The following is a 15800-nucleotide window of genomic DNA, read 5'->3' as shown; positions in this document are numbered from 1 at the left end:
ACTTTCTTTCTACCTCTCTCTCTCTCCCTCTCCAGCTGATGAGCGCTGTCATTTGTACTGTCAGTCCAAGGAGACAGGCGATGTTGTGTCCATGAAAAGAATGGTGCACGATGGGACAGCATGCTCCTACAAAGACCCGTACAGCGTTTGTGTTACAGGAGACTGTGAGGTGGGTGATAGTGATAGAGAGAGAGAGAGAATGAGAGAGAGAGAGAGAGAGAGGGAGAAACCCTGACCCCAACAACAGAGAGCCTCTCATCCAGACGGCCATGACAACTCTGGGATCCAAAGTCCAAAGAGAGATCCAAAGAGAGAGAGAGAGAGAGAGAGAGAGAGAAAGAGATTATTATTGAAACTGTGAGAATTTCAATAGTTTTACTTTCCCATTGATTGATTGAATACTTTATTATTCAGAAAACAGCGCGATGTACAGTCAAACATTAAGACTAAAAGGATAACACAAAAATGTCCTGGTTTTCATTGTGCTCCTATGTTGGTACAATGGTATTGATTGATTGATTGATTCATTCATTGATTCATTCATTCATTCATTCATTCATTCATTCATTCATTCATTCTTTCTTTGTGGTGATAGTACAGCAAAGAGCGCATAAGCACTTCACAACATACAATTTTTAAGTTTATGTGTACATTGCAGCTTGTTTTATAAACAAAGACAATTTGTCGAGTCAAATGCAGAGGAGGAATCTTTCCCTCGGGGATCAATAGAGTATAAGTGAACTTGTTAATGATGTTGCATTGCAGCATGTGGGCTGTGACCACCTGATAGCGTCAGACAAGCAGGAAGACAAGTGTGGAATCTGCGGAGGGGACAACAGCAGCTGTAAGATCATCAAGGGAAACTTCACACGCAGCACCAAGAAACAAGGTACAGTAATACACCCCTGTCAATGTGATGACGTCATCAAACAATAAAGTCGACTTCAACTCAACTTTTTACTGAGTCGAGTCGACTTGCAAAAATCATAAGTTGTTAAAGCCCTAATACACACACACATGCACGTACGCACGCACGTGCACACACACACACACACACACGCACACACACACACACACACACACACACACACACACACACACACACACGGTTTTCTGTCCATAGTTTATCTTTCCTTTTCATTACCATTTGTGAAGTTCTACTGTCAGTGACAATACGGTATGCATTGTGAAACAGCCATTCTTTTCTCCGTTCTGTCTACACCATAGACTGTAAAATGAATGGACGACTGGACTTGTTACATGATATACCGTGACTGATTGTGACCCAGACTGGTCAGTGGATCATGGTTTTTACTGTGGTTTTCTAGGCTTCCTGAAGATCCTTGAGATTCCCAAGGGAGCCAGACACCTGCTCATACAGGAGTTTAAAGGAACACCGCACATTCTGGGTAAGAGGATCGAAGTAGTTCTTACATCACATCCTGTGTGAAAGCAAGGAAGGCTAAATTCCCCCTGAGTTATTCAGAGGTTTAACTAGAACTAGCCCTTACCCGTTCAAAGATATGAGCTCCGAAATGATGTGCAGTGTGTGGGTTATGGGGTGTGCACTGTGCACACAGTATATGAGGGATGGAAAGTAACTTTAACTGGTGCTTGCATGATAATATGTAGGAGCATCAATGTAAGAAATACCCGTTTCGTTTAATGGCTATAGAGATACTGTGTACCGATCTGCATGATTTTTGGACAACCGCCCACCCGCCTGCGCACACACACACACACACACACACACACACACACACACACACACACACACACACACACACACACACACACACACACACACACACACACACACACAGAGCTGGTTAAACATGTTGCCTCATAGTAGATGCAGAATTGATATGCCTCATGCTAGATGCAGAATAGATATAGATACACCATAAAAATGCTAATATACAGCATATGATTTGTGAAAGTGACAAACGGGCTTCACAGTTATGTTAGGTGTGTTCATATGCTAATGGTGATGCGATTTCAGATCAATTGCTCCAGCCACTGAGGAGAAACGCTGTGACAGACAGACAGACACTCACTCAGACAGACACTCACTCAGACAGACAGACAGACAGACAGACAGACAGACAGACAGACATTCGCAAAATTATAACTAGAATGGTTAGAGGGACGAAATATACTGCTCAAAGAAATGAAGGGAACAAAATGTTCAGTTAATTTATCTGAATTTATTTGAGTATAGTACACTGTAGTACTGCTCAAAGAAAGCTCAAAGAATTAAGGGAACATTTTGTTCCCTTCGTTTCTTTGAGCAGTGGTACATCAAATGAAACCAAATAAATCGTGTCACACATGATAACTAAGTAAAGATGACACCCGTGGGTGAGAGGATAATAATTTTACCTCACACCCTGAGTACATTGCTTAGCTATACAGGAGTACAGGAGACAACAACCAAAGCTCTTTCAATGACAACATTGCAAAGTTCCGTGAAACCGTGATAACAATGCCAAAATGATCACCATTAAAACCTGATTAATTATCCATTGTTAATAAACTTGTCATGATGTTGAGTGGACTGTTTTCATGTCGTTGCTTTTTTTCCTGTATTAGCGGTGAAGGACCAGGAGACGCGTCACGTGTTCCTCAACGATGAAAACGACTTCCCAGAAAGCCGTGTGGTGATAGAGAAGGGTGTGGAATGGGAATACCACAATGACGATGACCGGGAGTCCATTCAGACCACCGGACCATTAAAATACGGGGTTGTGGTCATGGTAATGCGAATAAATTAGAGGTTACTTGTTAAAATGTATTTTTTTCTTGCCACAAATGATAAGAATGTTATTTAGATAGCATGTTGTTTAGACAGATGCTAAGTTTGATGTTAACCAGGTATCCTGTTTTCTCAGAGGCACTACAATGTTCTCTTTGCACTCTACTTACGTGACTTATTTTGCCTTGTCAAGGTTCCGTGCTTACTGTGATTTCACACATGCTGAGTTGCTCACTGAATTGTAATATGTAAATGACTATTATTAACCAGGTAAAATATAGCATTGTGGTCATGGTAAGATACTAAACGGCAAATATTGGATAACTGAATGACTAGCCAATGCGTCATTGATGATTGATTAACCAGGTGCAACACAGAGTTGTGTGAATGAGTGTCATTACTAACTGCAGTAGCTCTGTAGATCAAAAATCACACTCGTGTGAACTGAGAGGTGGGGTGGGGGGGGGGGGGGGGGGGGGGGTGTGTGTGTGTGTGTGTGTGTGTGTGTTGCAGTTGATGCACAGGCCAGGCTAGACTCAACAGCACCTCTCTGGTCACCCAGGGTACTCAGGCTACATACACCAGAGGCTACAGACACACAGACACACACACACACACGCACGGATACACACACGGCCACGCTATGGAGACGGTGTGACCACCGCTCAAAAAGCGTGTGCCAATTTAGACCTACAGCATATGAGTACAGCAAGAGACAAATAGAAGTCTTTGCATGTTTGTTAACCCATTAAAACCTCATCCGTGTCATTTTAGATTTTTACAATCATTTTAACCACTTTAAGTTAACCTATTTTATACTTTGGCTATTCAAAATTAGCTCATAGAGCACATTTGTGCAACTCTTTGAATATATAATCTTTAAAGCAAACATTTTGAACTCCAATTTTGCTTCTGGGGGGGGTGCCTGGAACAAAATATTTTTTAGATGGGGGGTCCGCGGCCAAATACATATACTTTTGTGTGTCCTTGAATTTTTTTGAGCACCACTGATATACAGTACATGTAGCAACATATGTTTTTCAGTTGTTTTAATCTCTTAAAGGTCTTAAAGGGTTTGAATCCGTCTCCTCTGTGTTAGATCCGTCCTGAAGGTGACCTCAAGGTGACGCTGTCCTACAAGTACATCATTCACAAGGAGCTGTACTCCTCTATAGAGAGCAACCTGCTGCAGGAGGACATGACCTTCTATGAATGGGCTCTGAAGAAATGGTCCATCTGCTCCAAACCTTGTGGAGGAGGTAGGAGAGACTCACCCCACTGACACACTATTTATACACTGGCCAGTTTAATATCACGCGCGGTAGGATGGAAACCTCTTATGTCCAAAACTGTTACTTTTAAGGTACTGTAGTCTCACATGAACAGACTGTTGCCTCTCCACAATTTCCATACAGTCTGGAGCATCTGAAAATGACGCCTCCTCCCCACTTCCGCTTCATCTTTACAGTTGCGCAAATTCATCCTAATATAAATCAAAATCATCAAAGCATTATATAGAGGGTATGCCCGTGACATCATCATCATACCCGGAAGTTATGCGAGAACTACTACTGAGTGGCAAAAACTGGCCTTGACAGCCCATACATCCAAACAGAAAAATCTGATTGCGTTAAACAACGTTAAACTCACTTTGCCACTCACTTTGCCACTCGATTTGCCATTCATTTTATGCTTGTGCATACCCTGCACATGCATTGCTGAAGCAGAAAGGGAAATATATTTTCGTGAACGGAAAGGACCAAGAGGTGACAGCTTCCTGCCTCGGATCTGGGAGGTGTAGTTCCAGACTCCAGAAAAAGAACCTGTGCTCCAATTGATCCAGTGTAGTTATTATTTTAGTCACAAGGTCTTCATTGGTTCAATATTAATAAACAGAAAATAGGAAAATAATCCTGATGTGGCGCGTTGTGAGCTGTAGATTGTCTATTTTTGCAACTTTTCTGTGACACTGTAGAATGAAGAAGTAGGGCATTAATTTACGGGAAAACATTAAAAGTTGAAATATGGAGAAGATACAAGGTTTCTGCCTGCAAGCGACGATATTCAAAACCACAGGCGTGCACACAGGGAGATTGCTTCTTCTAGCAGAGAGTGTATGTTTTGTATGCAGCTTCTTTTTTTCCCAGTAAAAACTGATTGATTGATTGATGATTTTAGAAAACAGGCTAATGACCATTAAATTACAAAAACTATGCAACACATAATCTGTCAAGAGATAATGGCAATTTAATGATTGTTAGATGAGCTTTCTTGCTTGCAAGTACCGAGGCCAGTAATGATTAAATGACAGCAAGGAGGTAAGTGTTGTTTAATCGTAGTTTCATAATTGAAACAGTGCCTACGTGAGTGATACCGTTCACTCTAACCGAACTGGGACTGGGGATGTTCTGCTTTTAATTACGAGATGGATTCAGAACCTTGGAACATGCGACGTTGATTGATTGAAATAACCCATTTGGAAGGGGGGCAGTTGGAGAGCGGATTGACATGGTGTCTTTTTTTTCACATCACTATTACACTTCCATCTCAAAATGTGGTCGAATACAAAACGGCCCCTTTCAACTCTAAGGGCAAAATGGCAGGTGCACCTGCCTGAGAGAAACAGAGTGAGGGAGAGAAAGAGGGGGAGAGAGATTACAAAAAGAAGAGGACAGGGAGACAGTTTTGTACAGTAGGTGATTGAAGTTAAATTATCACTGTGGATTTCACTGTGTGTGTGTGTGTGTGTGTGTGTGTGTGTGTGTGTGTGTGTGTGTGTGTGTGTGTGTGTGTGTGTGTGTGTGTGTGTGTGTGTGTGTGTGTGTGTGTGTGTGTGTGTGTGTGTGTGTGTGTGTTTGTTTGTCTTGTTACCAGGAAAACAGTACACACGTTTCGGCTGCAGGCGGAAAGCTGATGGGAAGATGGTCACTCGCACTCTCTGCATGAACATCAACAAGCCCAGGGCCATCAGCAGGAACTGCAACATGCAACCCTGCACGCAACCTGTGTACGCAATGCACTGCACGCATGCACCTGCAGACACACAAACACACACACAGCCATGCACGCACGCACGCAAGCACACACACGCACACAGAACATTTTATCCAAAGTTTTATCATAGGAGGAAACTTGAAGAAGGAAGTTATTTTAGAGAATTTTGTGAATCTGGCCCCTCGTGTAGTGAGTACACACACTCACACACTTTTAGTGCATTTCTTTATTCCAAATTCTATTCAAATTTGAGGATTCAAGGATCTGTTAAATGACGTTAGAGACTAGAATCATGACAGTATTTCGAACACAGACCTAAGATTTGTAGACTTTTTACTCACTTTCTCCCCTCTCTCTCTCACCTCAAATCCAACTCCTCTCGTTCTCCTCCTCTCTGCCTCCCCCTCTCTGACTACCTGCCTTAAATTTTCTTTCACTCTGTCCCTCTCTCTCTCTCACCCTCTCTCTCTCTCTCTCTCTATTCATTCACCCTCTCGCCTCTCTCCTTTCTCTCTCTTACTCTGCTTGACCACCACCACCCACCGCCTCGTCCTGTCTCTTCTCTTTGACGTTCCCCGTCCATCAGCTGGCAGACAGGTGAGTGGGGGGAGTGCAGCGCCTCTTGTGGACAGACAGGGTATCAGGCTCGTTGGGTGGGGTGCCAGCAGCCTCTGCCCAGCGGGGGGCAGCGTTCTATCAACAGTAAGCTGTGTAACGATGACAGACCAGAGGGCAAGAGACCCTGCAACCGAATCCTCTGCCCTGCAGTCTGGAGAGCCGGGCCCTGGTCCCAGGTAAGGACTATGGAGTAATGTTAATTTTAAAAGTAACTCGCTGCGTTACAGCGTTATTGCCATTAAAAAGTAATCTGTTAAATGTAACTAAGTAACAACATTATTTTGGAAAGGGTAACTAGTTATTAACCACTAAATTGCTAAACTTTTTATGTTACTCAGTTAACCAAAAAAGTTATCCATTACAGTAACGCCGTTAATTTTAACACTTTTACCCCCAATACTGTCTGTATTATGTATAATAATAATGATGATGATGATGATAATAATGGTAGTAGTAGTAGTTGTAGTATTCATATAGTGCCCTTTTGACACCCACGGTTGCTTGAATAGAATTTATTTATAAGACAAAAAAGGGTATTTTCATACATTTTAAGGAGAATAGTAACTCATGATCTAGTCAGTGAGAAATAAACAACATTAAGGGAGTTTTTGCCATTTGGTAATATATCTTTTAACACTGATCATGATTATGATTTCTGTGTATCTATGAGTGTCTGTGACTTTCTTTACATTTGTCCGGATTTGCATGCACATATGTCAGTCAGTGTTTGCGACCGTTAGGTCGCAGTTTAGTATCAAAACCTCCACCGGCCGTCCGTCCGTCCGTCCGTCGGTCACACGTCACACCTTTGCCCTGCTCATATCTCCGCATCAGTATGACAGTGTGATGTCATACTGATGTCAGCAGTGTGATGTCATACTGATGTCAGCAGCTATGTCTCTATATATGGAGTTATATGTTGTTCGTGTCCAAATATGGGGCTTGTGAGGTCAGACTTAGTGAGATTCGTCGGTTATCTCCATATATGGAGGGAGAACCAGCTTATGAGCCGATGAGTTGTGTCAGAGTCGAGATCCTGCTTGCATCTAATCTGTCGGTAGATAATGCCGGTCTTATATAAGGGTCATTTGTGTACGGTGTGATGTCATACTGATGTCAGCAGTGTGATGTCATACTGATGTCAGCAGCTATGTCTCTATATATGGAGTTATATGTTGTTCGTGTCCAAATATGGGGCTTGTGAGGTCAGACTTAGTGAGATTCGTCAGTTATCTCCATACAGTATATGGAGGGATGTGTTGGTTATCTCCATATCTGGAGATTCAACCTTCAACGATTTTGACATCTTGTTACTAATCTGTCGGTAGATAATGCCGGTCTTATATAAGGGTCATTTGTGTACGGTGTGATGTCATACTGATGTCAGCAGTGTGACAGGAGATAAGCGACCAACGGTCGCTTATCTCCCAATTAGGGAGTCTTACTGGTTGTATACATCTGTGTGTGTGTGTGTGTGTGTGTGTGTGTGTGTGTGTGTGTGTGTGTGTGTGTGTGTGTGTGTGTGTGTGTGTGTGTGTGTGTGTGTGTGTGTGTGTGTGTGTGTGTGTGTGCGCGCGCACAGTGCTCGGTAACCTGTGGGAATGGCACCCAGGAGCGTCAGGTTCAGTGTAACAGTCCAGACAACTCAGTGGGGCTCTGCAGAGAAACCAAACCCACCGTAAGCCGGCCCTGCCAACTCATGCCCTGCAACGGTAAGAATGGAGTCATGCTGTGAATTAATTAATGCTAATTTACAATACGTAAGAGCTACTATGATGCGGCACCTTATCGCCACATGAACCCTAGTGTCCCTATTCTAGGGCGAACATTTAAATAGCCAATATATAGGGTTTAAATGGTTAAACACCACTGAGAAATACCACTACTTGATCTAACTAGTTGGTCCCATTTGGACTAACTGTGGTGTTTGTCTCCCCCCGCAGGTGACCAGCGGAACTCCATCATCCAATGGCTCTCCAGATCCAATCCTCAGTTCCCACCTCCCAAGATCTCCTCCAGTAAACAACACCTCCCCATCTCCTCTTCTTCCTCTTCTCTCATCTTCATGCCTCCGTCCTGCGGCTGGATTCGAACCCTGTCTCTTTGGCTGGCCGTTGACTGTCTCCTTCACTTCTGAATCTGACTGCCTTCTCCACAACAAACTGTTGTGTGTCCCTGTTTAACATCACTGCTAAGACTTTTCTCATCACTTTGCATCACTGCTAACCTCTTTCCACAGATGAACCTTTTAGGGTTTTCTGGGCTGTAGCCTGGGCAATACCAGCCACTCTTAACCCATTATGTTTCTAAAAAGGCATTCTAAATCACTGGTTCTCACGCTTTCAAGATTACAATTAAATGCAGGTGTACAAGCTCGCAGCAAAGTGACGTGCTGTTAGCTTATATATCTGCTATTTTTGAATAGCCAACGCTAAAATAAGTGTTAAATATCTCTCTATTCTGATACTAATAATTGCTATACAGTGTTCAATAACGGGCCGGGTTTCTCCAGCTCTTTAGTAAACAGAAATACCAGGTCAGGAAACAGACAAATACTAAAAGTAAATGTTGCTTTAACGTTATCCATGAGAGGCTAATGAGCATGTAAGCATATGAGTAACGGAAAGAGGGGGAACCTCAATGTTAAATTGGCAGTTCTTTCCGAAATGTAAAAAAAATTGGAAAAATGGTCGGAAGTAATGTGAAGTATACATGATTTGAACTTAAGACTTTGACATTTAAGGACTAATATTATTGCAATTGCTAAATATTACAACAAGAAATAAGAGGTTGATGGGAACATTTAGGTCTGATAATGATGTACCGTGCATTTTCAAATCATGTACCGTATACTACACTTACAAATTATATTTTTTTACATTCTGAACAAAATAGCCAATTTAACATTGAGGTTATCACAATGTGTCCACTCTTCCTGTGTACTGTAACTTTACATTAGCTTACATGCCAGTGTAGCCTCTTATGACTAAAGACATGAAAACATGTAAGCAAAAAAGAAGAAAAAAAAGTTTGGATGTGTAAGTGAGGAACAAAAGGGTTATGACCAGAACCATGGAGACTGGTGGGTGGTGTTGAGGTGAGAATGATTTAATAACTATTCCAAACCATGGTAGTACAGGTCGGCAGCCATATTGACATGGTAGGGTAAACACAGATGTTACCAATTTTACTAATTAGGGTTACATTATACTAATTAGGTTTCCCTTCCATTTAGTGTAGAGCACGGTTCTGTTTTCGAGCATCCATGCGGGGCACAGACCTCCAAAATAAACCAAGGGAAGAGTACACACCGAAATGAACAGAATAGAAAAGTGCACTTGTGGGTGGGTGTGTGTGTTACAGGATCTGCCTCTTTCCATTCTGGTCGATGTGGTTCAATTTAATTTGTATTTGCGATTGAATTATGGTGAACAAGAGGCCTTGCATGACGTCAGGGCATTTACCCTGCTGTGAAACGGGTCTATTACATCTGAAGCTGATAGGAAGTGGCTCACCGCCCGCCTTGTACATATTGGTCATTGGACAAAGGACAGAATCGACTGAAGAAAAGAAAAACATATTTTGTGCCATAAACATTTTACATCGCTTCTGCCTTTAAACTGGACATGGTGTGTTTAAGACTAACGACGATTAAAGAGAATCTCTCATGCCAGGACCTCCGCTTGGCCATTGTAAAAGTGGGGTTTCTAAAGTAAACATGCTTGTCGAAGTAAATGCACTATTTGTTTCATGGATGGATGGACTGACATCCAACATCTAAAGTAGATGTTGTATTGACTCACTTCTTTCTGGAAGGTTTCTGTACAATCATTTCAAAGCTAAATGAAAAAAGAAAAAAGGTAAAACAAATCCATAATAAGTTGGAAATATGTTTTCGGATTTTGCCTTTGATGTTTTAAAGAAAGTTGTCAAAGTGTCATTACTTTGCTGGGTGCAGCCTCAGGTGCATAATGTGAAAAGAGACAGAGAGAAAAGTCTCTAGCATGGAAGTTGTAGCTTTGCATGGTAAACCAATCATCAGGATGTGATTTAAACAGTACAACTGTTGTGCTATTAAACTGGTGGAGACTCTTTGAGTCCGTGCCCAACATTGGTAGGAGGTTTCTCTCATATTCTACCACTCCTTCATGCCGATAAACACAGGTCATCAAGATGCCTTATGCCACAAATAGGACATGTCACAGGCATTTCGTCTTTGTAGGCCTATTAATCTACTCAAGTCTCCTTTCACAATAATTGAACAGCCGTCCTTTCAGATCTATTGATTATTATTAAAGTATTTAAGCATTTGTGTGGGTGTGGGTGCAATACGAGTGTTGCACCCACACAAAAGCTTAAATACTCTGGGATTCATATGAACTGTCACCCGCCGAAAATAGAAGATCCACAAGCACATTTTAAATTAAATCAAATGCAGAATAAATAATGGACCTTGATATGAAAAAGGTTGAACACCACTGCAGAATAATTGAGCAAATGATCTTCTTGTTTCCTGTTGAACCAATGCTCCTTCCAACTGTCTTTTTGTCTTGCTCCCCTGTTGTCTGCTGGTCTGCATGGATGTCAGGTTTGCCTTTAAGTTTACATTTCCACAGATTCTGTATTAGTTTTGTTTTGTTGTTGATGCTGACACTTATGCAGGACTATTTGCTGTTTTTACACAAAATCTGTTTTTAACCAACTTGTTCAATTTGGCTCGTCTTTTAATGCTTTAAAACTTTAAAGGCTCAATCACATCAGTGATAGAAAAATGGGTAGCCCACCACCAAAACATGTAAAAATAGCAGCGGAGAGAGATATAAGGAATAACCATTTTTTCGCCTTCTTTTTTTTACAGTCTCTTCGGGCTGTAATAGATTATTGTTATGCTGTCAGTGTTTTTTGTTTAAACACTGGAACAAAGAACACCTTTTATTGGGTAAAAACTGTTGTCTGTGTTATGAATTCCGTCCTCTTCTGAGACGTTTGGATTGACAGCATTGGATGACAGCTGCCTTCCTTGTGTCATTCACAGGGCATCGTTGCCGTGGCGATCAGTCAGTGTTCTGTCGCATGGAGGTGCTGAGCAGGTACTGCAACATCGCCGGATACAAACAGATGTGCTGCAAGTCCTGCAGTGTGGGGAACTTCACCACTGGACCAAGCATCACCATGGCAACGGAGCTATGGAGCAGGTAACTCAATAGACACAATGTGTAACCCCACATTTGTATTGTCAGAGTTAAGGAGAGTCCTTAACTAAAGCTAAAGTCTAGAACTAAATTCCATATTTTAGATACCTGTAGTCATTAGAGAAAAGAAAATATGAGTGTTAAAATGTCTTCATTTAATTCTTTCTATCGTTTGTGATTTTAACGGTTTTGATTTGCATGCATGCCCCCAGGTTGGGGGCAAGCATGCAAGTGGCTAAATATGTATTTTCAGACACAATAAGCCCATTCCCAAGATGCACCGCAATCTTTCATTGGCAAATGTGACTTATGGGGGCTGGTGTAAATAGTAACAAAGAAATCGTCAGCTTATTGTGTCTAAAAAGACATATTTAGCCACGTGTATGCATGCCTCCAAAGTTGTCCTTTAATACTTTGGATATTCAGAAATAGCCAATCTATAAGATTTGCTATGAAAAAAAGTGATTAAAATACATTTAGGAAATGTTTGCCTGTTAAAATACATTTTGAAAATGTTTGCCCGTTATAGGAAGGTCCAAAATAGGGACACCAGGGATTGTGTGGTTAAATGAACACTAAGGATGTGACTGTTTATTTTGGAACTATACCTCACTGCACCCTGTCCAGTTCAGTTCTACTATTCTATTCTGTGTTCCTGTCCTCCTTGTTGTACAAATCAATGTGAAGTTGTTTTGTTGCAGTCATCTAGACAACTTGTCAGTCAAGGGTGCTCTTTATTGTCACAACGGTGATGAGGTTAGGGATTAGTCAAGTGAGTTTTATTATCACTGATATGAAATGAACAACACACAAATGTAATATTGTGATTTATTCAGTGGTTACCAACAAAAACGTTTACTGTTTTATTATTACATTATTGAACTAAATCTAAACCATTATTATTTCATGGTGTAACCAAGTGTTTGTTAAGTACTATTTCCTTACACACTGCTATCCCTGGATAATGCACATCCTAATCCAGATTAAAAGTTGTAGATAAATTAATAACTCTGATCCGTCCTCTCCTCCTAGACCCTGGACCTCCACCACAGAACCAAGCACCATGTGGACCTCCAGGACCATGTCGCCTCCACCCAGCACACCCAGCTACACTGCAACCCCACTGCCCACCAACCGGGGGAGCAGCACTACTGACTTTGTCTATGTAGAGTACGAAGATTATGACGAATACTCAGCCAGAGAGGGAACCATGAGCCCTTGGACCACTTCCGATGTCCCCGCCAGTAATGCCACTCCTACCACCAGGGCTACCACGACATCCACTAGTACTACTACTACTACTCCTACCACTGTGGCTACTACGACTACTACTAGTACTACTACTACCACTACGGCCCCTACATCTACTAGACCCACTGCTGCCAGTACGACGACAACGACTTCTACCACCACTAGTAGATCCACCACGAGGAGGCCGAGGAGAACGGCTTCACCCCACTGGTTCAGGAAGAGGTTTTCATCAACCACAAGGCCCCCTGCTGCTGTAACCATGGTAACCACAAGCCCCCCACCACCGTCAACAGCCAGGACCGATGCCGTCAGGTGGTTCCACTCTACCCGGCCGTCGTTCGGGGGCCGCGTCGATGACATCGTCAGAGGGGGACCAACCACTACTGCTACTACGACAGTGGTGTACAAAAACAAGCTGAAAAGGCGTAGGACGAAGACTAAAGAGGCAAAGCCCACGGCCGCCGCCCCGTGGCCTCCCACCACGCCCACTCCCTTCCCCAGGGACAGAGAGGAGAAGAAAGAGAACAACTCGGTGGATGAGGTCCCGTATCAGATCGTGGGACTGGACAGCGAGATCCCCAGGAGTCTCCAGAGCCATTTCGTGGCCCGGATGCCGCCGTTCCGCGAGCGAACTCAGAACAAGCGCATCCAAGAGCTTCTGAACGAGAAGCGCAGAAAGGATCTGCTCCAGAGAACTAGTAGGACGAAAGAGCTGCCAGCGAGACCTCGCAAAGCTGTGAGGACATGATGGAGGACATTGAGACACACAAAGTAGACATACTGTGCACAGGGACATAAATACTTGTATGTCAAATGAATAACTTAGACCAGGGGTCTTCAACAGGGGGTCCGGGACACCTAGGGGGTTCTCAGAGTTACTACAGAGGGGCTGCCAAATCTTTGCGTGGTAGGATTATTTTCTACATTATCACTTGAACCCTAGCATCCCTATTCTGAGGGGAACATTGGACGAAACGTGAGCTCGTAGATCTGCTATTTTCTGCAAAGATGTTTTATTTGGGGGGTTAAGTGGTTAACTGTATGAAAATACACATTAACATGAATCCACAACACAACACTACACAATAGTAGTGTTGTCAAACAGGTCTATGACATCTATGAGAAAGTTTAATCTGCAACTCACAAGTGTAGTGGGGGTCCCTGCTTCATCTTACTCTCAGATAAGGAAATGGTTCTCAAAGTGGATTTCAGGGACTCTTTAGGTTCCTTTGTGGGGGTCTAAATTGACACGTACTAGTCTGTAACTTTGACAGTGTACAAATGGAACCAAAAGGACCCTAATGGGTCCATTTGTATACTGTTTCAAAGTTTGAGAACCACTGAGCTAAGGGGTCCTGAAAAACGTTGAAGACCCCTCACTTAGACACATCGAACGCACTTAGTCACATACACACGCTTGCACACACCAGCCACACTCAGTTGCTAGCACCTTGGAATGCACACATGCAGCATGTTGTTATGGCTCGCCCACTTGTCCATCTAAATGGCTCAAAGTTCTTTGAGAAAGGGACGGACTGCGGAGTCACTGATTGCAGAGACATGAAAAGAATAAAAGAATATGTCCAATGTTTATTTCCTTTCTATTCCCTGGATCTAGAGATTCCCCACAATGTAGAGCTAGATTTCATTCAATCTAGAGTGCAACCCTTAAGCTGCATGGGTCAAGAACCTGCCAGACAATCATGAGATGATTTTGGATGTTGAGATAATTGATGGATTGTGGAATTTTTATACACATCCTTTCAAATCTTGATTTAGCTATGGTTAGATTTAGAGTTTTAAAATATAGACTCAGGGCTTCCCAACATCATTAATCAAGTAAATCACTAAATCAAAATAATTGTAATTTTCTGTCATGGCCTATACATTTCCTACAAAGTGCCTCTGACATTGAGTGGCTGAAGAGATTGGAAACCACAGTTTTATGTAATTATGTTTGAATCAGACAGCAAGACCTTGTTCAGAACCACAGGGGGATTATCACAGGTTGCAATCTTTGATGTTTTGTTTTCAGGTTACATTATGGTATAATAAAACCATAAACAAATTCCATTGAGAATGTGGACAGCTTCAGTCTCTAATTTTATATTGCAGTATGTGTGAATAAAATAAAATAAATAGCAGTTAGTTAAAGTGAATGAATGACATCTCAGTTCATTTCTCAGTTAATTCCTAAAAAGTATACCAATGTGTGAGTTGTTTAAGTGAATTTAATGCCACTTTAAATAAACCTGATCACGTTCAGGCCAGTCAAACTTGCACCCTTCATCTCTCCAGTACTATCACACACAGGCTTGTCCATCTAAAAAAGAAAAATCACTAGTTATGCTAACACTTTTTCAAATCAATGTCCCGTTCTGTGTGATTGTTGTTGTTTTACACGCATTTTACACAATGTTCAGAAAACAGATCCCCTGAATGTTTTCTACTAGAGCTACAACCACTACCCAACAACAAGCAGAACCATTTTCTACTTTAAATCACAACCATAATTATTACTAAAAACAAACAATTTTACGCAATTTAATTAATTAAATAATCTCTGTCCCACAATTAAATCTGCTCTTATGCAACACTGAAGGATGGTGATCACGATTCTGGAATTTCTGTTGACTTTACAAAATATTGAAATATGCCATGTCAAGCCTAACTCACACAGCACCAAGCAACTGCTTCTGTACAGAAGACTGCCACACAATACTGTATTTTCTTCTCTTTTTTTTTTACATTTCCACTGTCTTTTTATTCTTCTTTTTTTGTTGTACAAAGACAAACTGGTAAACAGGCCAGAGTCCTTATGTTTGTCACATTTCATGCATGAGACTTCTACTAGCCAAATGCATTACCACAGTCACCACATATTACACAAAATGTCTTTTTTTACATGTCGGTATGTATGTTTTTGTTTTGAGCAAAAAAACCTCTGTAGAGTTTTGATAATTTAATAAATCTGCATTTGAATAAAAGTT

The 15800-nt window shown here is 41.8% G+C and overlaps 1 protein-coding gene across 1 annotated transcript in view; it reads left to right on the top strand.

The window, feature by feature from the left end:
• The window catches only part of LOC308304453 (A disintegrin and metalloproteinase with thrombospondin motifs 2-like), a 60099-nt gene extending 45091 nt beyond the window's left edge, over positions 1-15008 (top strand). Inside the window, exons 14-24 of the mRNA XM_080749053.1 lie at positions 36-169; positions 766-889; positions 1329-1409; positions 2593-2756; positions 3855-4014; positions 5630-5762; positions 6336-6543; positions 7950-8079; positions 8311-8385; positions 11403-11562; positions 12592-15008. Of these exons, the coding sequence (XP_080605179.1) occupies positions 36-169; positions 766-889; positions 1329-1409; positions 2593-2756; positions 3855-4014; positions 5630-5762; positions 6336-6543; positions 7950-8079; positions 8311-8385; positions 11403-11562; positions 12592-13558 (2336 nt within the window). The 3' untranslated portion in view covers positions 13559-15008. The remainder of the gene's footprint in view (positions 1-35; positions 170-765; positions 890-1328; positions 1410-2592; positions 2757-3854; positions 4015-5629; positions 5763-6335; positions 6544-7949; positions 8080-8310; positions 8386-11402; positions 11563-12591) is intronic.
• The last annotated feature ends 792 nt before the right edge of the window (positions 15009-15800 follow it).

Source organism: Nannobrachium achirus (assembly GCF_963921795.1).
Source record: "Nannobrachium achirus genome assembly, chromosome: 19".
NCBI lineage: Eukaryota > Metazoa > Chordata > Actinopteri > Myctophiformes > Myctophidae > Nannobrachium > Nannobrachium achirus.
The sequence above is the reverse complement of the archived record's forward strand: the minus strand, read 5'-3'. Positions and strand labels throughout refer to the sequence as shown.